Raw genomic sequence first — 23,163 nt, forward strand, 5'->3', positions numbered from 1 at the left:
TCCAGTCATTGTCCAGGGTGAACCTTTCTGATTTCACTGTACACTCCAGCAGTGCTTTTAGCACATATCCTGCTTGTGTATGACTTGTTATTATGTAATGACATACTATTATTATTCTACCATCAGGCTTTGAGCTCCAGTTCCGGTTGGGGCCCACTCTGCAGGGGAGGCATGTGCAGGTCCACACTAACTACCCTGCGGAGGGAGAGAAGTTTGACCGGCTTAAGTTCTGGCCTCTGGACTGGATAAACCCAACAGGGAGAGAGGATGACTCGGACAAGTACTGCAAACTGGACCTGCAGGTGGCAGGGTCCTACCAGTATTACTTTTGTGCTGGGTAAGAAAGCAATGTTTCTTGTTCAGAAGGAGTGTACACACATCTAGTTATTTGCAGGTTCAGGGTACAAGATAGATTCCCGTTCACTGTTCTGTGTGCAGTACTTTCATAGGCATTGAATCAAAATGTTGTACTAGGTATGTGGTGGTGGTAAGCCAGCACTGTTTATGCACTGTTCTTTTTGATTTCTGACATCTAATCATGAAGTGTTCGATCGAAAACAAGACATAAGAGTCAAAATGTGAACTGATGAATCACAGTTAAATCTCTGTCTGTGACCCCAGTCTCCGAGAGTGTCACAGGGGGAGTGAGATATGCAAAAACGTATTTCCATTTCACGCCTCACACTTGTACAGGTTACCCACTTGCACATACAGTGAAACAGGACTATATAAGCACCTAATAATAATAATAAATGTTATTATTAAACAAACCTACAGGTGATTTTGGGGCTCAACCTCAACAGTCAACCCTTTTATCCCATACACGTTATGCTATTGATTGATCTCGTTTCCTGTTGTATTGCCTGATGTGTTCTGTGTGATTCCCAGGAATGAAGAGAAGACTGGTAGTGGCTACGTAGTGGTGGACCCAGTGCTGCGTGTGGGTGCTGATAACCATGTACTACCCCTGGACTGTATTGCCATTCAGACATACCTGGCCAAGTGCCTGGGGACTCTGGACGAATGGCAGGACAGGCTCAGGGTTGCCAAGGAGACCGGTGAGGGGCAGAATGGGATACCATAGCCGGTTGGCCAACAATCAGAAGCATGGCTATTGTCTTCATCAGTATAAATTGGTGTTTCTCCTGCTTGGGTTAAGTGGTCAGGAAAAACTCCTGTCCTCACTCATAAGTGTCACACTGTCGCATATTTAATTTGGTTTAAATTGCTGAAGTAAATAATTATTTTTGATGGCACAGCAATTGTTTTTGCATATTCTTAATCATGTGCCTGCAGTTCAAAAGTATAATTACTAACAAATACAGAGTTCATCTTTATTGGTTCATCGTATAGATTGTGCTGTACAAAGAGTTGTGGTTTGGGGGATTATCACACAGTGGTTGAGATCTGTTTGGTTATACTGGTGGTCATTGACCCATTCTAATATCTGCAAAAAATATTTGCATTGTTTGCTGTTTCTTAATATCTGTCTGTCCAGACACGCATTGGGTTCATTACAAAACATGTAACGTACCTGTAGCATAATTATTACTGTGGGTTCATAGATTCACATTTCTCATTCATAAAAATATATTATCTAAACTCTCTCCCTAGGTTATAACATGATCCACTTCACCCCGCTGCAGAAGTTAGGGATGTCTCGCTCCTGCTATTCTCTGGCCGACCAACTGGAGCTCAACCCAGAGTTCTCTACTGAAGGGAAGAACTACACCTGGATGGATGTGGGCAACCTGGTGGAGAAACTGAAGAAAGAGTGGAACATGGTCTGCATCACTGATGTGGTCTACAACCATACAGGTATTGTTTTAGTATATAGTGCACTACTATAGTCCCTAGTCAAAAGTAGTTAACTATTAAGGGAATAGGGCATCATTTGGTGCACTCTACACATGAGCATCAGCTCACACTGTCTCAACACAGTAGGATGAATGCATTCCCATTTTGTGAATGGTGGTGTGGTAGGCTACGTAACATACCGCATGGATACGTAACATACCTATCCATGCTGCCATTTATAGATACAGAGACAGGGGATCTCATCTCTAAGCTCTTCAGAAGATGGTGTTTCACGAAGAGTTATGACTGTGACCTTCTGGGTACTATTCCCAAGCCACAGGGAAGGCTTGCAGGACTGACTGATAGTAAAACACGGGTTAGCAAAGTCTCTTCTCAGATAACCTGGGTTTGATATAATATATAACTTTGCAGAGGTGATATGTAGTAGCTCCTGTGTAGGAGGCGAAGGTCGAGTCATGCGTCCTCCGAAACATGACCCGCCAAACCGCGGTTCTTAACACCCGCCTGCTTAACCCGGAAGGCAGCCGCACCAATGTGTCGGAGGAAACACCTTTCAGCTGACGACCGAGGTCAGCCTGCAGACGCCTGGCCCGCCAAAAGAGTGCGATGAGCCTAGTATAGCCCACCCTGCCAAACACTCCCCTAACCCGGACGACGCTGGGCCAATTGTGTGCCTCCCTATGGGACTCCCGATCACGGGCCGGTTGTGATACAGCCTGGGATCGAACCCGGGTCTGTAGTGACTCCTCTTGCACTGCGATGCAGTGCCTTAGACCGCTGCGCCACTCAGGAGGCCCAATACAGGGTGTTTTTATACAGCAAAACAAACAATGTTACCCAAGAGTCCAGCTTAAAAGGAAATGCATGTATATTTATCGATATTGTATCATGAACGTATTGCAGGGTCATGGTGACTCATGCCCTTCTAGTAGTCTAAAGGCTATGACAGAGAAACTGGTGCCAGGTTGTAGTGGACTTTGGCATCCACTCAAGTATGATCAGCAGGACTACTACCAATGCATTAGCCAGTATGTGAGGAGAGATTTGCAACCTTTTACATCATGTGTTAATGGACAGAGGAAGATGGTATGTGAACAGCAGGTTATCCTATATCCTTACTAGAGGTACACAATGAAAATATTGATTTAATAACCAAACATGTTCGACTTCTTGTCACCAAACATACATTTGATAAAATCAATGGTAACAACCATTGTGATAACACTAACAATACAAATTAATAGAACAATCATGTGTTGGATGTCCATAGCAACGGAAGCACTTGACGATGGCCATGATTAAAGGTGAAAGTTGAAGCACTTGGTCATAAATTGAAACATAATAATGTCACAGAGAGCGGCGCACAGTCAAACAACCACATTTATTACAATCCAGTATTAGGCACAAATGTAATCAGAAGCTCAGCTTCACACATTGTGCTGCAGACATGGAGGAGCCATGGTTCTCTTTCCACCCCTATCATAAGCACCAATAACTAATGAAGGTGTGAACATGGTGTGGCAGTGTGGCAACATTTTAAACCCCCCCCCCCCCCCCCCCCCCTCCCTCAGTTCCCTTTGAAGACACAGGATGCATCCCAAATGGCATCATATTCCCTATTCCGTGCACTACGTTCTGGTCAAAAGTAGTGTACTATATAGGAGATGGGGTGCCATTTGGGACGCAGTGTCATGGAGTGATTGGCTGCTTCATTGCAAAGGGGAATACTTCTGTCTGACCTTCAATGTGAACAGAGGCTAAATGCTGACCGAGGAAACTGAGACCATGATGCAAGAGCCACAGCTGCCGCTGCAATGTTTGTTCTATGTAAAGGGCAACGGTGTTAGTGTGCACTGCACAACGCCTACCCCTTTAGTGTTTCTAAGTTTATTGATCTCTGGTACTTAAGTACGACCCGCAAATTACCATTCAAGCAATGTTGAATGTGCTTCAAATATGTCTTATTCCATGACATTGGAGAGAATTCCCTACTGGGGTTAGATCTATTCTTCCTGTCATTTTTAACAACTGTTACCTTCTTTCCCTCCTAGCTGTGAGTAAGTGGTTGTGGCTGCACCTACCCACTGGGCGCACACTGGTTGAATCGACCTTGTTTCTGCGTCATTTCAATGAAGTGACGTCTGTTCCCAGTGGGTATGGCTACAACCTAGTAACAGCCCCTTCTCTCTCCCTAGCTGCTAACAGTAGGTGGTTGTGTCTACACCCTGAGTGTGGCTATAATCTGGTGAACTCTCCTCACCTGAAGCCAGCCTGGGTGCTGGACAGGGCTCTGTGGCACCTCACCTGTGACATTGCAGACGGGAAGTACAGTGACCATGGTGTTCCTGCTCACATCGAGAATGAACACCAACTCCACGTGAGTTGGTTGGGTTACCCTTTTGTTTTGTACTGTATTGAAATAGGAAAATTGTCAATTCAATTAATAAAGAGATATTTTGAGTAACCCTACTTTCAACCCAAATGTCCCTCTTAGGACAGACTTGGATTGATTGATTGCCTCCTCTTGTAGATGCTGCGAGGTGTTCTGTTGGATGAGATCTACCCCAGGACCAAGCTGTGGGAGTTCTACCAGGTGAATGTGGAGAAGGCTGTGGAACAGTTCAGGAAGCTGCTTCAGGCAGGTAAGGGCTACCAACCACTCAGGATTTGTATTTCAGTGTCATTACATTGAATTATGTTGAATGGGATGAATGGTGAATGTTTTTCATATCTCTTTTGAGCCACCCCAGGAAATCATTTGAAACAAGTTATTTGTGTTCCAGATATTGTGCTTCCACTGTTGAAGTAGCGATCAGCTCACACTAAACATCTGGTGCACTAATCTTCTTCAGTTTTTTTGTGTTTGATGTGTTCTACCCAGGAGGCAAAGCAGTGAGATTAGAGAATGAGGATAAGAAGCGTCTGAGGATCCTCCCGGACCCCCATTGTCGACGCTTCGGTAACACCGTGGACATGACCTCAGCCTTGGAGACCTTCATACCCAATGGGTGGGTCCACTTTAGGATACACAATTACAGAGAGCACAGAGGGCTAATATTAATAATATGCATGTCAATCTCTCCTGGCTCAAAGTGGAGGAGCGATTAACTTCACTACTACTTGTATTTGTGAGAGGTATTGACATGTTGAATGCACCAAGCTGTCTGTTTGAACTACTGGCACACAGCTCGGACACCCATGCATACCCCACCAGAGGTCTCTTCACAGTCCCTAAGTCCAGAACAGACTGGGAGGCTCACAGTACTACATGGAGCCATGACTACATGGAACTGTATTCCTCAGCAAGTAACTCATGCAAGCAGTAAACTTTGATTTAAAAAAAACAAAACAGAAATATACCTTGGGGAACAGCGGGAATTGTGAAGCAACACAAACATAGACCCATGCATATGAACACACGATACTATACGCACATGTACACATGGATTTTGTGTAGTAGATATATAGTAGTAGAGTAAAGGCCTGAGTTCACACACTTAATGTTGTGAAATCTGTTATGAATGTATTGTAATGTATAACTGCTTTATTTTTGCTGGACTTTATGAAGACTAGTTGATGCCTATGCAGGAACTAATGTGGATCTATAATAAATACAGCAACAGACCTGCTCATACAGTCACTGCTATGCCAATCACCTTTCTTGTAGCGTATGCTACCTTCTATAAGACAATTACTTTGCTTCTTAACCCATCTTTGCGTCCGCTAAGACACTTTGCAAGGGTGCTTTAAATCCATTTGAGAGGAACAGGAATTCTTTGAAGCAATGATCCTGATTTTTATCTTAAGATGGGATTTGCTTTGTCACCACTGTTGGGTCTACAAATGCTTCTGTGCCACTCATATAGTTACATTTTGCTACACCCGTCATAACATCTGCTAAATATGTGGATGTGACCAATAAAATTTGATTTTGATTTACAGCAATGAGCCCTCATCCATCCAGGAGTGTTGTAACTGGTTGAGGAACAGACTGGAGGAGCTGAATGTGGAGAGCTATAAGGAGATGCACTACCATGAGGAACAGGCCACCAACTGCATTTTGGGAAATGTAGTGTACGAACGCCTTGCAGACCATGGGCCTAAGTTGGGACTTATCACCAGGAACCATCCAGTGGTGTGTGGATATTTCACCTTCCCGTTTGAGGACAACTTGACCTTTGACCAGGAAATGCAGCTGATGAGCCAGACAGACAAAGCGTGCCATTTCCTGGCCCACAACGGCTGGGTGATGTCAGACGACCCCCTGAGGAACTTTGCAGAGCCAGGTCAGCTGATAGTTCTGTTCTAACTATTTCTACAGACCAGTCGAGTTAAACAGATAGAACATGCTCAGTATTCACATACTTCTCTTTGAAAAGTTTGTAAGGACCTTGGGTATTTACTGACCACTTGTCATGAAAGAAATGTAGAGCCCGAGTGGCGCAGCGGTGTAAGGCACTGCATCTCAGTCATAGAGATGTCACTACAAACACCCTGGTTCGAATCCAGGCTGAATCACGATGGGTCGCACAATTGGCCCAGCGTCGTCCGGGTTTGGCTGGTGTAGGCCGTCATTGTAAATAAGAATTTGTTCTTAACTGACTTGCCTACTTAAATAAAGGTGAAATAAATTAAATGTTTTTATGGTACATTAGGATTGTTATATCCAGCCTATGCCAGAAGATAAAAACATACTTTTCCTTAAGAAATGACTATTTTCTAATATAAGGTTTAGATTTCAACCTGACTAGTGTGATGGTGTGCAACTCCCCTGTGTCCTCCCTGTCTCTAGGCTCTAACGTGTACCTGAGGAGAGAGCTGATCTGCTGGGGAGACAGTGTGAAGCTGCGTTATGGTGAGAAACCAGAGGACTGTCCCTACCTGTGGGCCCACATGAAGAAGTATACAGAGATCACAGCCCAACACTTTGCGGGCGTGCGGTTGGATAACTGTCACTCCACTCCTCTACATGTGGCCGAGGTACAGTATGCTGATCTGACTGTAGATGCACCATTCATAGCTACATATCCTGGTGAATATTTTCAGTGATACTCTTAGGGTGCGTTTGTAAATTCACTTTGGCTATCTACTCCGATTTCAGAGCACTCTCGACTGAGAGAATAACTGATGAATTTACGAACACGCAACACTAGCTGAATATGACCGGTGTCAGTAAACGTTGGCAATTTATTTTTTTACATTGTTTACATCTGTGAGCTTCTGTGGCCTACCACTTCGCGGCTGAGCCGTTGTTGCTCCTAGACTTTCCACTTAACAACAACGGCACTTACAGTTGACCGGGGCAGCTCTAGCAGGGCTGAAATTTGACAAACTGACTCGTTGGAAAGGTGGCATCCTATGACGGTGCCATGTTGGAAGTCATAATAAGTCATAGTACGCTGAGCACGTGATAACTATAAAACTCCACATTTAATTCTACATATCTACTGCTTGCTTAATCAAATTTTTCAACTAGGCTATAAAAATAATGTTGCATTCTATCCGTGCTGGCTACCTGAGACATAAAACAAATAGGTAGGAGGACATTCAGACTACAATCAGGCTGACAATCAGCCTAAATGGGTAATGGAAGCACTTTAACTTTTGTGGTTTTTATTCGACACTTGGGTTTTGCAAAAACCAAAAAAATAGTTACGTTATGTCCAGCTGTTTTTTTACTGATGCTGGATAGTTAAGTAGAAATGCACCCTAGCAGGAAATTGTTGCATCTATACTGAACAAAAATAGAAATGCAACATGTAAAGTGTTGGTCCCATGTTTCATGAGCTGTTGCCAGAGAATGGAATGTTCCTTTCTCTAACATAAGCCGCCTCCAACGTCGTTTTAGAGAATTTGGCAGTACGTCCAACCGGCCTCACAACCGCAGACAACGTGTAACCACGCCAACCCAGGACCTCCATATCTGTCTTCTTCACCTGCATGATTGTCTGAGACCAGCCCTTTTACGGAGAAACTCATTCTGATTGGTTCCCAGGCCCACGCCCCTACCCAGTCATGTGAAATCCTTAAATTAGGGCCTAATAAATTTATTTAAATTGACTGATTTCCTTTGATGAACTGTAAATCAGTGAAATTGTTGCATATTGCCTTTTTATATTTTTGTTCAGAGTATTTTCTAACTTTCTAATGTATAGGGGGAAAAAAACACTGGACAAGTTCATGGAAACATACAGTAGCTACTGTTGTGGGGCTCCCGAGTGGCGCAGTGGTCTAAGGCACTGCATCTCAGTGCAAGAGACATCACTACAGTCCCTGGTTCGATTCTAGGCTCACAATTGGCCCAGCGTCGTCCGGGTTTGGCCGGAGTAGTCCGTCATTGAAAATTCGAATTTGTTCTTAACTGACGTGCCTAGTTAAATAAAGGTAAAAAAAGAAAGTCTTATTTTTATTGCTCGGGGCAAAACTTTCTGAAGATATTTTATTTAGACTCCATGACTTTTTCCACATCTTGTTACGTTACAGCCTTATTCTAAAATGGATTAAATTTAATTTCTTTCCTCATCAGTCTACACCCAATATCCCATAAGGACAAAGTGAAAACCAGGTTTTTAGAAATCATTGCAAATTTGTATTTATCTAAAAAAATAAAAAAATACGGAAATACTTTATTTACATAGGTATTCAGTATGTTAAAATAGCTAGTGTCAAATATGTACGTAGTATTCAACAAAACAATGTAGCCCTTAATTTTATTATGTAGGGAATTATGACACTTCGTCATGCATATAAAGGTTTTATGAATGCTGCATGTCACCACTCTAAGTGAAGTTTTACCTTGTGCTCTGTAGGCGATGCTGGCAACAGCCAGGGCGGTCAGACCTAACCTCTATGTGATAGCTGAACTCTTTACGGGCAGCGAGCTGATTGACAATGTGTTTGTAAACCGCCTGGGGATTACCAGTCTGGTCAGAGGTACTGCTACTGCCTTATCATACTGTGGGAACTGGACTGATGCATTCTGACTGAGCATGATGCTAAATGTGTGTTCTTTCTTTCCTTCTCTTCTTTCTTTCGATAATCTTATTCCACTCTTCTGCCACGGGTTTACTTTGAATCTGACATTTTCATCATACTTATCCTGGAAAATTAACATTTTGTTGCATGGTAATTGACACTTTGCATGTCGTCGTTGTCGTCCCCCCCCCCCCTGTGTGGGTTGTTTTCATACTTTCCCTCTTTCTTGCCTTGCCTATACCCCTTCCCATCTCTTGTCTCATATCTAATCTCTCTTTCTAAATCCCCTTCTTTCCTCTGTTCTGCCTATCTTTTCTCTCTCCCCCCCCCCCCCCCCCCCCACATGCCTTTCTTGCATTGCGTGCCCTGGCTTTGGCCTGTGTTGGGGTGTGGGTGGCTGTGCTGTGTGTAGTACATGCTGGAGAGAGCTCGCGAGCTGAAGCCTGACCTGTATGTGGTGGCTGAGCTGTTCACGGGCAGCGAGGAGCTGGACAATGTCTTTGTCACTAGACTGGCCATTACCTCCCTCATTAGAGGTAAGAGCCTGGGAAATGCACAAATGGCACATAATCTATAGCCTGTCTGCCAGTCTATTTGTGCAGTCTCGCCAACTCCTTGACAATGAGCGATGGAGTTGACGATCACAAACAGATCTGAGACCAGTCTACACATCTGATAGAAAAATACATGTTTTCTGTTTTGCTTCAACATGTGGCATGGATATGTGTTAGTGAAGTTGGGTATTGGCTTTGTTCATGGTATGAAATACCTTTTATAAAATATTGATACACAGGAAACTGAATGAATCTGCAATTGATCGTCTCTTGGTTAAAAAAGGACCGTTGGTGGTAATATTTGATGTAAACTGAATTGATTCACTATTTAAATCAGCCTAGGTTATTTGTTTTCTTATAAATGACTGCAATGACCATATTGGCTATAACCATTTGCCTGTTCTACAATAACAATATAATCTGTCTCTCTCTCTGTCTTCCTCAGAGGCTATGAGTGCAGGGGACAGTCATGAGGAAGGCAGGCTGGTCTACAGGTTTGGTGGAGAGCCTGTGGGCTCGTTCGTCCAGCCCAGCCTCAGACCTCTGGTGCCCTCTATCGCCCACGCCATGTTCCTGGATGTTACCCATGACAACGAGTGTCCTGTCCAGGTAGTTTGCAGTATGTAGCTGGGATTACCCATGACAAGTCCCCTATTCAGGTAGTGTACAGTATGTTGTTACCCATGACAACGAGTGTCCTAATTCGGCAGTATGCAATATGTCACTGGGATTTGTCAGCATCCCTATTTATACCGAATTAAAATATAAACACAACATGTAAAGGGTTTGTCCTATGTTTCATGAACTGACGTAAGCACAAAGGTTATTTCTCTGTTAGTGAGAATTTCTCCTTTGCCAAGATAATCCATCCACCTGACAGGTGTGGCATATCAAGAAGCTGAATAAACATGATCATTACACAGGTGCACCTTGTGCTGGGGACAAAAGGCCACTCTAAAATGTGCAGTTGTGTTACACAACACAATGCCACAGATGTCTCAAGTTTTGAGGAAGCATGCAATTGGCATGCTGACTGCAGGAATGTCCACCAGAGATTTTGCCAGATAATTGAATGTTGAGTAAAGTCTTTGCAGATGAGCAGGGACCCTGGGCATTTTCCTTTGGTGTTTTTCAGAGTCAGTAGAAAGGCCTCTTTAGTGTCCTAAGTTTTCATAACTTGTGACCTTAATTGCCTACCGTCTTGTAAGCTGTTAGTGTCTTAACGACCGTTCCACAGGTGCATGTTCATTAATTGTTTATGGCTCATTGAACAAGCATGGGAAACAGTGTTTAAACCCTTTACAATGAATATCTGTGAAGTTATTTGGATTTTTACTAATTATCTTTGAAAGACAGGATCCTGAAAATGGGACGTTTCTTTTTTGTTGAGTTTATGTAGTAGTGTTATTGTTGATCGATGTTGTGACTGTTTGTTGATGGTGTTATTTATTTACTATTCCGCTTCTGTGTTGTAGATTCGCTCTGCGTACGACTCCCTCCCGAGCTCTGCTATCGTCTCCATGGCCAGTTGTGCCACAGGCAGTACTAGAGGATATGACGAGCTGGTCCCTCACCAGGTACGAAAAAGGGCCATGATTATCAAAAGTGTGTGTTTGTGAGCGTGTTGTAAAGTGAGTTCACTTCAAAGACATAACTGTAAGCTAAAATCTCTTCTATTTATCTCGTCTATATTGAAACTGCTGACAGTGTATGAAACGAACAGTGTTTAGTTCTACGTTTGATTCCAACTTCCTGTGTGTTCTTGTGCAGATCTCTGTTGTGAAGGAGGAGCGCTTCTATCCGAAGTGGAACTCAGAGGCCAAGCCCTCCTCTGCAGGAGAGGTGAACTCCCAGAGTGGTATCATCGCTGGGAAACTGGCCCTCAACAAGCTGCACCAAGAACTGGCCTCTAAGGGCTTCTCACAGGTTAGAGGGACTTCTAAGATCCACTCTGAGATATGCACTGGGCACATAGCCATGGGTACAGATGGGCAGCCAGCAAATGTCTTTCGACTATTTTTCCAGATTTAGCCTAAACCTGGACTATAAAGCATGCTCAATACAGAATCGCTATGGAAAGTGTTTTCTAGTCCAGGACCAGGCTTATTGAAAATGGTCATCCGGAAACTGGACATGGGGAACTAAACTGAGCAAGGGACTTAACCTGAGAGAAGCAGAAACTCTTTTGAGGGAATATTAAATTGTAGAGTTGCAGAGTAAGTGCTTCTACTGAAGAACACAACAAATAATGTATGTGTGTGTGTGTGTGTGTTTTTTGCAGGTCTATGTGGACCAGGTGGATGAGGACATAGTGGCAGTAACCAGACATTGCCCCAGCACACACCAGTCTGTGGTAGCTGTGTGTCACACTGCCTTCAGGAACCCCAAGACCTATCAATATAGACAGGAGGTTCCCCCCATGTGCATCCCAGGTACAGTACCCCAGTTTCCCTCAATCCTACTCCTGGAGAGCCACAGCCAAAAGAACAAAAGCCAGAACTACTGTGGCTCTCCAGGAGCCAGGTTGAGTATCACCGCAGTAGGCTATCTATCACTAATCATCCTGATATCACTTCCTTTAATAGTTTCCAGGAAAACCCAGATCAGGTCAGTGTTGACTGTGTTCTCCTGCAGGTAAAATAGAGGAGGTGGTCCTGGAGGCCAGGACCGTGGAGAGGATCGCTGGGTCTTACCAGAAAGACCGGAAGAGCATCAACGGTCTGCCTGACCACACATTAGAGATCAGAGAACACATCCAGGTAACACGAGAACAGCACCATGGAATTACAACTTTACACCCTGGTTTAGAATACTAGTTGCAAGCTTATCTCTCTAGTCTATCATTCCCTTCTATTGAAAGAAGTGGGCCAGGATTTGCTCAGGTCGCAGAGTTAGCAATGTTTGTTTTCTTGTTGAATTGTTATGGTAGTCTCATAGACACTTGGTAAATTACAGAGTGTAGCGTAGCACAAAACAGGTTTTGTTCTCGGGTCACTTCAGTCTAAACACCTGTATATTCGTTCTATTTAATTTGTAAGACACTGTTACTACATCTTTCTACTCCAACTGTCTTGCAGCTACATGACAGCAAGATTGTGAAACAGGATGATGTCATGTGTAAGGGCCGCAGTGAATTTGTCCAGGAGATTGAATTCGAACACCTCAGCCCTGGTAGTGTGATAGTGTTCAGGTAAGAATACACTGTCCTATTGAGGTCATTTCAGGTGCTGTATATATCAAGTGTCTAGGAGTAGGAGTCTCCCGTGTGTCCATACCATATGCCTTTATGATCGGAAAAACCAAAACTGATCCTAAATCAGCACTCCTACTATGAGTCATGCCTTACGAGTTTGTAACACGTGTTCTTTGTCCCCAGGGTGAGTCTGGACCCCAAGTCCCAGGAGCTGGTGGGGTTTCTGAGGAGACACCTGGTCCAGTTCAGTGACCATTACAAGACGGGCAGTATGCCTGACAACAACGCGCCAGCCATACTCACTACTCCACTGGCAGCGTATGTATACTCTAGATGATTCTTTCACTTGGTAAATTGATGGTTACTTTTGTAAGGAATCTCAGCCCATATCTCTGCTAATATCTGACCCATGCGTTGCAACATAAGACATGTTAACTAATTAAGCAACTGCTGTAAGACTTTTTCGTAGGCTGTCTTCCACTAGTAAATGTTAATCCAGCCTACTGTTAATCTTCCTACCTGTCTGCTTCCTCCCAGTATTATGTCCAAGGTGACCCTGGCGGACATGAACGTGTTGCTGTTCCGTTGTGACGCTGAAGAGCAGGAGGACGGTGGAGGCTGCTACAACATCCCTTCCTGGATGAGTCTCAAGTACGGAGGCCTGCAAGGTACAAAACAAGGAAGTGGGGGGGGGGTCGGGCTTCAAGAAAATCATGACTCCTATTGTATATTGCAGTGTTGTTAACCGTTTTGTGCCGGGAACCGTAAAACTATAATCTTCCATTTACCAGTCGGGACCGCCAAGCTACCCTTCCTCCTTTTAGGGACTAATTACATTGAAATTGATATGTATACATGTATGATGAGTTTGTTTGTCAGATGTAGTAACCTCTTTTGACATTCACAGGTCTGATGTCGGTGATGGGGGACATTCGTCCCAAAAACGACCTGGGACACCCCTTCTGTGACAACCTGAGACAGGGGGATTGGATGATCGACTACGTCAGCAACCGGCTGGTCATCAAGGGAGGAGCACTGGGCGAGGTAAGACATGACAAACCTCACCATGGTGGCATCCCAAATGGCACTCTGTTCCCTATGTAGCGCACCTCTCAAAAAGTAGTGCACTACCGTATATTGGGAGTAGGGTGCTATTTGGCACGCATATCTGGTCAAGATAATGTCTATTCCTTTGGGTCCACTCAAATGTTTTTGAGAGCCATGGTGATTCTTCAATTGGAACTTTACAGATCCTTACCAAGCCTTACTACTCATACACTCAGTATCATTGTTCTATTGCATTGATTATGTCTATTTAGCCTGCTAACTGGCCATAGACACACAGTTTTGCCGTTTTAATTGATATGCTTCTTGTTGTCCCTTCAGGTAGGCAAGTGGTTCCAGGCGATGTTTACCTATCTGAAGTGCATCCCTCGCTACCTAGTGCCATGCTACTTTGACTCCATCATTGTTGGGGCTTATACCACCGCCTTGGATATTGTGTTCAATAAAATGTCAAAGTAGGTTGAGTAAGAACCAGCTATTCCTATTCATAAATGAAATAGAAACATCTGAATTTGTAGTACTTAAAAAAAAAAAAATGTTTACAAAAATAATTATGGCCCAAGTGAAACTTGAAATCATTCCTCAAGCTTCCAAATTCATGGCCTTGGGCAGTCTTTCATCTTGTCATCTCTGTGTGTTTGTTCTCTAAGCTTCATCCAGACTGGTTCCACCCTGGTGAAGCAGTTAGCTCTGGGATCAGTACAGATGTGTGGAGTGGGCCTGCACCCCGCCCTTCCCCCCCTGGCACCCACGCTGCGTGACGTGCCCTACCGTCTCAATGGCCTTACCAACGAGAAAGAGCAGTGCTGTGTGTCACTGGCTGCAGGTGAGGCATTTCATTAAATTCAATACAACTTTATTCTGGGCAATCCCTACTGGGGAACAGTCAGTCTATACTCTTACAGACATACAGATACATCCACACACTTTATCTTTCTTTATTTCTCTCTTTCTTTCTTTCTCTCTCTCTGTTACTGGTTGGCTAATGGATATGTCTGTCTGATGTCACAGGTCTTCCTCATTTTGCGGCTGGGATGGTCCGTTGCTGGGGCCGGGACACATTCATGGCACTGCGAGGTCTGATGCTGGTGACAGGAAGACACCTGGAGGCCAGGTACTTGTCACATTCTCCAGTAGAATATCGGTGTCCTATCTGATGAATGGGTATATATTTCAAATAAAGTATGACCAAAAAAAGTAACAAACTCCAGTACACCTGTGGTCTTGGATGCTGCCAAACAATTTAATGGATTTCACGCCAGTGTTTTGGTTGACCTTCATCAGAGTTATAAAGATGAATCCTTGAATTAATCTGTCACTGTTTTCCATAGAAACATAATACTGGCGTTCGCTGGCACCCTGCGGTATGGCCTGATCCCCAACCTGCTGGGACAGGGGACTGGCGCCCGCTATAACTGCCGTGACGCAGTATGGTGGTGGCTGCAGTGCATCCAGGACTACTGCAACATGGTGCCTGACGGAGTAAACATCCTCATGTGCCCTGTGTCAAGGATGTACCCCACCGATGTGTCCCAGCCACAGCCCGCTGGAACCTGGGTGGGTACACACAAACTCACACACACAATCCACAGCCCGCCAGCGCATGAGTAAGGGCCATGGTGGTCTTGCTTCGTCACCGCAAGACTTTGAGTCTGGCTCATGAGACTAGGGCATGTCGGGGGTCAAACAGCTTGGTTATAGCAGCCTATTGAGATGTCATACTCTGTGTAGATCTGACGATGCAGTCCAAAAAAAATGTTGCTTATTGTTAGAAGTTCAAACAAGCACTTTTAGACAGGACTGTTAGTCATTCCTTATTGTCTGCCCATATTAAGTTGTATCTGTGATGTTAACTCTGCAGATCCAGCCCCTGTATGATGTCATTCATGAGGCGATGACGCGTCACATTCAGGGGACGGAGTTCAGGGAGAGGAACGCTGGACCACAGATAGATCGCAACATGACCGATGAAGGCAAGACACACACACACACACACACACACACACACATGCAAATCTAGAGGCATGGTTGATCAGCTATTTATGTGTTTTATCATATCGATTTTTGTCTTTCCCTATCAGGGTTTAATGTTGAGGCCAAGGTGAATGAAGACACTGGATTTGTCTATGGAGGAAATCGTTTCAACTGTGGGACGTGGATGGACAAGATGGGAGAGAGTGACGAGGCTCATAACAAAGGAATCCCAGCTACACCAAGGTACTGTTTTCCTCTCCTTTGGTAAAGAGTTGCCTTGTCTTCACTCAGTCTAGGACAAACCTACATATCCATAATAATCTATTGTAGTATGTGCAGTGCTTGTTCTTTTTTTTCCCCCCTTGAGTTAAGTGTTTTCACAATGGTGTGCCTGCGTGTCTTCCAGGGATGGCTCTGCAGTGGAGATAGTGGGTCTCTGTAAGTCCACAGTGCGCTGGTTAGTGGACCTTCATACGCACGGCTTCTTCCCTTACGCAACCCTCACCATCCTTAGTGATGGTATGTTCTGGAATAAACCCAAATCTTCGTTTTTCCCAGCTTTCTCACATCTTCAAATGTTCAGAAATTAGACCATTATGACAATTGGGATACTACTACTATTTCAGATGTTGAAATCTGTATTTTAAACAATAACCTCACTAGAATTGTAAAATTGCTGTATTTTTTTTTCTCCATAGTGAAGCTAGACATATCTGTTCTCTTCTAGGTCGTAACATCTCTGTGCCCTATGAAGAGTGGAACAGAAAGATCCAGGAGAACTTTGAGAAGATGTTTTACGTGTCTCACAACCTTCAGGACCCCAATGAGAAACACCCAGACCTGGTGCACAAGAGAGGCATCTACAAGGATAGCTATGGGGCCTCCAGTCCCTGGTGTGACTACCAGCTCAGGCCGAACTTTGCTATCGCCATGGTGGTGGTAAGCACTGTTCCTTTTAACTGCCTCATTAGCCTTGTAACTAATGTCCTAGCGTCCTGTCCAAGGAATGGACAATATCAAACTGCCTCATGCTAAAGAAACAGGAAGATAGGCCCCTACTATATGGGCCGTTCTGGCACTGATGAGGCTTACCTACTTCGGTGTTGTAAAGACTAGGCCAGTCAGTGCTCTGGTTAACCCTAACCTACTCAATGTGGGTGTACTGAGGTTACCAATGTATTTCTGCTGAACATTATTTCAGTCTTGCAAACCAATTTACAAAGATATATTACTTTTACAAGTTGTCGTCTTAGTTCAAGTATCTCAGCTCTGTGTGTACCTTCTCTCTCTCTGTGTTCTCCAGGCTCCAGAGCTGTTCACAGTGGAAAGGGCCTGGGAGGCACTAGAGATGGCAGAGAAGAAGCTGCTCGGCCCCCTGGGAATGAAGACGTTAGATCCAGAGTGAGTGGGGTGCTTCATCCATACCCTCATTTACAGTAACACATTCACTCTGTTGCTTTGTTTAGACAGATCGGAACTGCAGAGAGGGTAGAGGACAGATGAAGAGGATCAACAGTTACGAAATTGGTGGCGTATCAGGGATTCACTCCGAAGTAGTCCGGAGACCTAATAGACTAGACTAATGGTGTATACAAACCCTGGATTTCTGATGCTATGTATTGGCCAATGAGAGGCTTTGAAGCCACTGCATTGGTACTCCTCACAAGGAGCAGTCCTCCGTAGGAAAGAATGGAATTCTATAGTATTCCAATTAATTATTTCATGGACAAAATGACATGTATTTAAGAATGTATCTATTGTAGTGGGGACATGCAGTAACGGTAGTACTCTCACAAAATACACCTTTAAGGTAAAAGTTTTATTTTATCATTTATGTTCAGTTCACATAATATAATTTAAAAGTATTTATTAAGGTGTCTGTAATATATTTAGCAAAAATGAATGTAAACATTAGTAAATGCATTTTTATAGCTTCTCAATTCTTTTTTACAATGGTGGAAGATTAGAAAAATGGGTGTGCAGGGCTTCAAAACAGCGCCCCCTGTCTGTCATGTAGGGTTTACACACATTAGACTAGACCAGGTTTTCCCAAACTCTGTGTAGTGTTAGGGCAAAAACCAAAACGTGCACCCCTTATGGTCCCGAGGACTGAGTTTGGGAAAAGCTGGACTAGACCCAGTTCTGGCACCACAGTCATTCTTTATCTCATTCTTGTCCTCCTTGTCCCACAGATAACATTTTCTCTCTTTCTTTCCCCTCATAAAGTGACATGAAGTACTGTGGTGTCTACGATAATGCTCTGGATAGTGAGAATTTCAATGTTGCTAAGGGCTTCAACTACCATCAAGGACCTGTAAGTACATTTATTGCGGCCCACGTAAACATTGGTCAGTAGACGGGAACTTAATGCTGATTGTATGGTACCTATATGGTAACCATTATGGCAGCATTTCCCAAACTAGGGTTCGTGTTTCCATGTGGGGTCGCCTGATTTGAAAATGAGGTCGCCAGAGAAACGTGGTTCATAGAACCACGGTTATGTGAGTAACCTCTAACATCTGCTAAATGCTGTTGTGACAAACAGAATTGTTTCTGTTTTCTTCCTACAAATTTAGCTCGAACTTTTGAACGGTTGGAGCTATATGCTGTTATGACCACATTCCTGAAAGCTTAGACTCTCATGAATATGGACGTTCTGTATTCCTCCACGATCCTCAAAAGCCACGCAGGACTCGTTAGTAGAGTAGACAGGACCAGGCACCAAATCAAACTGGGTAAAAAAAGAACATTGAAAGCAATGATGACAGGGATTGACATTAAGGTCTGAAAGGCACTTGCCCATCGTGCAAGACAAGAGTATTTTGGGGTTTACCGAAAATTATGATCACTTGCCCAAAAATGAAAATTAGACATGGGCGCCATGACCAGTGGAAGCAGAAATAGCCCCATAGCATCAAATATCCACCATATTTATTTTACAGTATATATTCAGCATATGCTTCTGTTTTTCAACACCAAATCCACCACTGCGTTGCCAAAGAGCTCTATTTTCATGTCATCTGACCATAGCACCGGTTCCAATCCAAGTACCAATGCCGTTTATCAAACTCCAGGCGGCGCTATGGTCAGATGACATGAAGAAAAAAGCTCTTTGGCTACACGCACACCAGTTGTGTGTTTGGCATCTCAAAAAGGAAGCATATACAGAAAAGTACCTCAAACCTACAGTAAAATATGGTGGTGCATCATTGATGTTATGAGGCTATTTTGCTTCCACTGGTCCTGTGACCCTTGTTAAAGTCAACAGCATCATGAACTTTACCAGGAGATTTGAGCCAAAAAAAACTGGTTTCCTCTGCCAGGAGGCTGACACTTGGCCACAAGTGGATCTTCCAGCAAGACCATAACCTCAAGCACACATCAAAATCCACAAAGAAATTGTTAATTGACCACAAATCAACATTTTGCAATGGCCAGCTCAGTCTCTGGACTTGAACCCCATTGAAGATGGCGGTCCATAAGAGCAGACGAAGGATATCAAGGATATGGAAAGATTTTGTATGGAGAAATGGTCTAAGATCCCTCCCAATGTGTTCTCCTGCTCCAAAAACTTTTTCTGAAAAGGCTCAGTTTTGTTATCCTCGCAAGGGGAGGGTGCTGGAGTATGAAACTATATTTTTTTAGATTTTGTTTTATTACTTGTTAAAGAAAATCTCTTTAACAAGTAACCCTCTGGATAAGAGCGTCTGCTAAATGACTAAAATGTAAATGCAATTGTATTAGTATGATATATAATATAAGGGGGAACCAGGAAGATCAGTACTGGAATTATTTGTATTTTGGTTGTTGTCAATAAAATAATTCTCACTGCAGGCTGACTGCCATGAATTCCATAAATTATCTGTCGACGGGGAGGAACCAGAAAGATCAGTTTTAGGCTACTAGAATGATTTATTTATACACAAAACTCAATCACCTGCCGAATGGTGCAACCTCAGAGCAGGCTTAATTTATGTGACTGCTCAGTTCACTTGCTTCGGACAAGGTCAACCCTTAATGTCAATACCTGGATGTTCTTTTCTACACAGAAAGCCATCTAGTCGACACTAGAAAGTGATGTTTTCAACTAAAATGATGGAAGCGGGGTACAGAAGAAATCTTTCCCTATTGAAAGCAGTTCAGCCAAGCCTGAATTCAAGCGATAATGACACAAAGTAAAAAATAAATAAAAATGTTTGTATTGTAACTGGATTATAGCTCCTGTCTAAATATTGTGAATTATATATATTCATGTCATAGTCACCAGTAAACTCTATGAAACTCAAAAGTTACTAATGATGGCTAGCTATTCTACCAGTCTGTCTTAATGAGCGTTAGCATGCTAATAGCACACCATGTATATTTTTAAGGGGTATGCAGTAGGTTGATAACAATATCACCAGAGTATGTTGTATCAGACATTTCAAATAAAATGTCAAACTAATGAGAAAACAGTCATGGTATTTAATTTTAAGAGAATTAACAAGATTTAGCAAGGCAACGTTGGGGCTAATTTGAATGGGCTCCAACAGCAGATATAGGGGATTTTTATATCCATCCCAGTATAACCCACGTGACTGCAGTGAAACATCACTCTGTTAGGGCTCCTAATCAACTATTGCCTGATGATCTTTTGAATTTCCCAAGACGTTTCCGATACATTTTAGCCACTTCAAGCCGTACTTCCTTCAGATTAAGATTCTTTCAACGTAATCTGACTGATTTGTAATAGACTGTCAAGGCCCCAAATATAAACGTTACATTGGCTGCTGATTGCATCATTGTTTTTGCACACTTTTATTTTATTTTTTTTATTTTTTTTATATATCACTTTTTTTTCCTTTTTACATTTCACCTTTTTATTTAACTCGGCAAGTCCGTTAAGAACAAATTCCTATTTACAATGATGGCCTACACCGGCCAAACCCGGACAACGCTGGGCCGATTGTGCACCGCCCTATGGGACTCCCAATCCCGGCCGGTTGTGATACAGCCTAGATGGGGCCACATGCCAATAAAGTTTTTGAGCCCCTGCACTATGGTAACCATAAATGTGTGTTTCCCTCTCTTAGGAGTGGCTCTGGCCAGTCGGCTATTTCCTACGAGCCAAACTGTACTTTGCCAAGAAGATGGGGCCAGAGATATACGACAAGACTGTGTACCTGGTGAAGAATGTTCTCTCTAGGCATAACATCCACTTCGAGAGGTAAGACACAAGCACAAAGACTTATTAGGTGACTTCAAATACTATAATGTTCTCAATTGTTTTAACAACAATTCAGGTGAAAGGTACTTTTTTTTTCTTTTTTTTCACTCAATTGATATGATTGATTATAAGTGTCACATAATCAATATTGTCTTTTATCACCCACCAGATCGTCTTGGAAGGGTCTACCTGAGCTGACTAATGAGAATGGCCAGTACTGTCCCTTCAGCTGTGAGACTCAGGCCAAGTCTATCGCCACCATACTGGAGGTTCTGCATGATCTGTAGATGGAGAACATCTTATTTTCTTTTGCAGTTTTCACAAATATTTCCTTTATGCAGTATTTTCGTGAAGCCCTTTTAACCATTATGCCATACCATAGCTAGAACCATGTGGCTATCTCTACAAAACTGCCTTAAACAACATAAACCTCTTTGTTACATGTTGATATAATGTCAATGTATGTTTTCATAAATGTGGCTTGCATATTCATTGTAGTCAATACATATTTAATTGCTTTAAAATTGGTTAGACTATTCAGTACATTCAGAAGTACTTTTTTCTTAATTCTGCATTCACATCGCTGCAGGGGTGAATTGTCCCTTCTTCCAGTTCTAAATGCTGTCTCATACTATATATATATATATATATATATATATTATTTTGTCCTTGTGACTGAGACATTAAACTGTGAATCAGAAATATGAATCAGATCCACCACAAGAATATGCTTCACATGATACACCACCATAATAAAAAAAATACCAATTCACATTTTTGTTCCAGTCCAAACTTGTGTGGATCACACCAGTAGAAATAAATCATATGAAGTAATCCTCTCTTGCTGTTTTTGTGCATTGTCATGATTCACCCCCTCTTTTCTGCAAAGTCATGGTTCACTTATCCCCTATTACTGGAAGACCGCACCCCCTACGGATTCTTACTGTACATACTGGAAGTGGCATTGCCCAACGTACTGACATTTCTCCCAATTAGCTGTGTAGAAACAAAGGAGACTCAACCAACAGCAGTTTCAGTGCCACTCACATCCTGTCTTTCTAAATGATCCTGTCAATATTAATCATTACAAAAAGGAAAACACTCTTGTATAATTCCAGTCATCCTCCTTGGTACCTTTGTCATAGATTGGTGGTAAATTGTATTCATGCATATCAGTGAAATTATAATGTTCTACCTATTGTTGGGAATAGCAAGGGACCCACTTGGCACAGATGTCAGTTCAACGTCTAGTTTTGACTTACATTTGGTTGAGTTGTCAACTTACATGTATTCAATGTGAAATCAAACATATCACCCTGTCATTGGATTTTGGTTATTTATTTAAGAAATTACGTGAAACAATGTTTATTCAAACAGTTTTTGCCATACAAAGTTCCATCTTCTGTAGACACAGTTTGTCTTTCTAAGCCTCGGCTCCAGGCTTTGCTCACGTTGTCTTTATTGTCACTAATGGGAAGGGTGGGTGTTTCAGCACATACAGTGCATTCGGAAAGTATTCAGACCCCTTTTTTCCACATTTTGTTACAGCCTTATTCTAAAATTGATTAAATTGTTTATTTTCCTCATCAATCTACACACAATATCCCATAACTACAAAGCAAAAACTCAAATCACATTTACATAAGTATTCCTGACCCTTTACTCAGTACTTTGTTGAAGCACCTTTTGCAGCGATTACAGCCTAGAGTCTTCTTGGGTAGGACGCTACAAGCTTGGCACACCTGTTTTTGGGGAGTTTCTCCCATTCCTCTCTGTAGGTCCTCTCAAGCTCTGTCAGGTTGGATGGGGAGTGTCGCTGCACAGCTATTTTCAGGTCTCTCCAGAGATGTTCGATCGGTTTCAAGTCCGGGCTTTGGCTGGGCCACTCAAGGACATTCAGAGACTTGTCCCAAAGACACTCCTGCATTGTCTTGGCTGTGTGCTTAGGGTCGTTGTCCTGTTGGAAGGTGAACCTTCGCCCGAGTCTGAGGTCCTGAGTGCTCTGGAGCAGGTTTTCATCAAGGATCTCTATACTTTGCTCCGTTCATCTTTGCCTCGATCCTGACTAGTCTCCGAGTTCCTGCCGCTGAAAAACATCCCCACAGCATGATCCTGCTACCACCATGCTTCACCGTGGGAATGGTGCCACGTTTCCTCCAGACGTGACGCTTGGCATTCAGTCAGTCCAAAGAGTTCAATCTTGGTTTCGTCAGACCAGAGAATCTTGTTTCTCATGGTCTGAGAGTGTTTAGGTGCCTTTTGGCAAACTCCAAGTGGGCTGTCATCTGCCTTTTACTGAGGAGTTGCTTCCGTCTGGCCACTCTACCATAAAGGCCTGATTGTGGGAGTGCTGCAGAGATGGTTGTCCTTCTGGAACG

At 43.1% G+C, this 23,163-nt stretch overlaps 1 protein-coding gene across 2 annotated transcripts in view; it reads left to right on the plus strand.

Moving 5' to 3' along the window:
• LOC106578509 (glycogen debranching enzyme) overlaps positions 1–21,619 on the plus strand; it is a 22,717-nt gene extending 1,098 nt beyond the window's left edge. The window contains exons 2-31 of one of the 2 annotated variants that reach the window (XM_014157391.3): positions 127–337; positions 889–1,058; positions 1,615–1,818; positions 4,014–4,195; positions 4,349–4,460; positions 4,700–4,826; positions 5,761–6,104; positions 6,611–6,798; positions 8,628–8,751; positions 9,793–9,956; positions 10,823–10,924; positions 11,118–11,273; positions 11,629–11,779; positions 11,982–12,106; positions 12,425–12,537; positions 12,724–12,858; positions 13,078–13,208; positions 13,448–13,584; positions 13,927–14,060; positions 14,256–14,431; positions 14,617–14,719; positions 14,937–15,162; positions 15,467–15,578; positions 15,687–15,822; positions 15,986–16,098; positions 16,307–16,518; positions 16,883–16,980; positions 17,806–17,893; positions 20,652–20,785; positions 20,955–21,619. In XM_014157391.3, the coding sequence (XP_014012866.3) occupies positions 127–337; positions 889–1,058; positions 1,615–1,818; positions 4,014–4,195; positions 4,349–4,460; positions 4,700–4,826; positions 5,761–6,104; positions 6,611–6,798; positions 8,628–8,751; positions 9,793–9,956; positions 10,823–10,924; positions 11,118–11,273; positions 11,629–11,779; positions 11,982–12,106; positions 12,425–12,537; positions 12,724–12,858; positions 13,078–13,208; positions 13,448–13,584; positions 13,927–14,060; positions 14,256–14,431; positions 14,617–14,719; positions 14,937–15,162; positions 15,467–15,578; positions 15,687–15,822; positions 15,986–16,098; positions 16,307–16,518; positions 16,883–16,980; positions 17,806–17,893; positions 20,652–20,785; positions 20,955–21,072 (4,526 nt within the window). In that variant the 3' untranslated portion in view covers positions 21,073–21,619. Of the gene's footprint in view, positions 1–126; positions 338–888; positions 1,059–1,614; positions 1,819–4,013; positions 4,196–4,348; positions 4,461–4,699; positions 4,827–5,760; positions 6,105–6,610; positions 6,799–8,627; positions 8,752–9,205; positions 9,330–9,792; positions 9,957–10,822; positions 10,925–11,117; positions 11,274–11,628; positions 11,780–11,981; positions 12,107–12,424; positions 12,538–12,723; positions 12,859–13,077; positions 13,209–13,447; positions 13,585–13,926; positions 14,061–14,255; positions 14,432–14,616; positions 14,720–14,936; positions 15,163–15,466; positions 15,579–15,686; positions 15,823–15,985; positions 16,099–16,306; positions 16,519–16,882; positions 16,981–17,805; positions 17,894–20,651; positions 20,786–20,954 lie in introns of both variants that reach the window. The other variant, XM_014157390.3, reaches the window with a different exon arrangement.
• The last annotated feature ends 1,544 nt before the right edge of the window (positions 21,620–23,163 follow it).

This window comes from Salmo salar, chromosome 19 (genome assembly GCF_965601325.2).
Source record: "Salmo salar chromosome 19, fSalSal1, whole genome shotgun sequence".
Taxonomy (NCBI): Eukaryota; Metazoa; Chordata; class Actinopteri; order Salmoniformes; family Salmonidae; genus Salmo; species Salmo salar.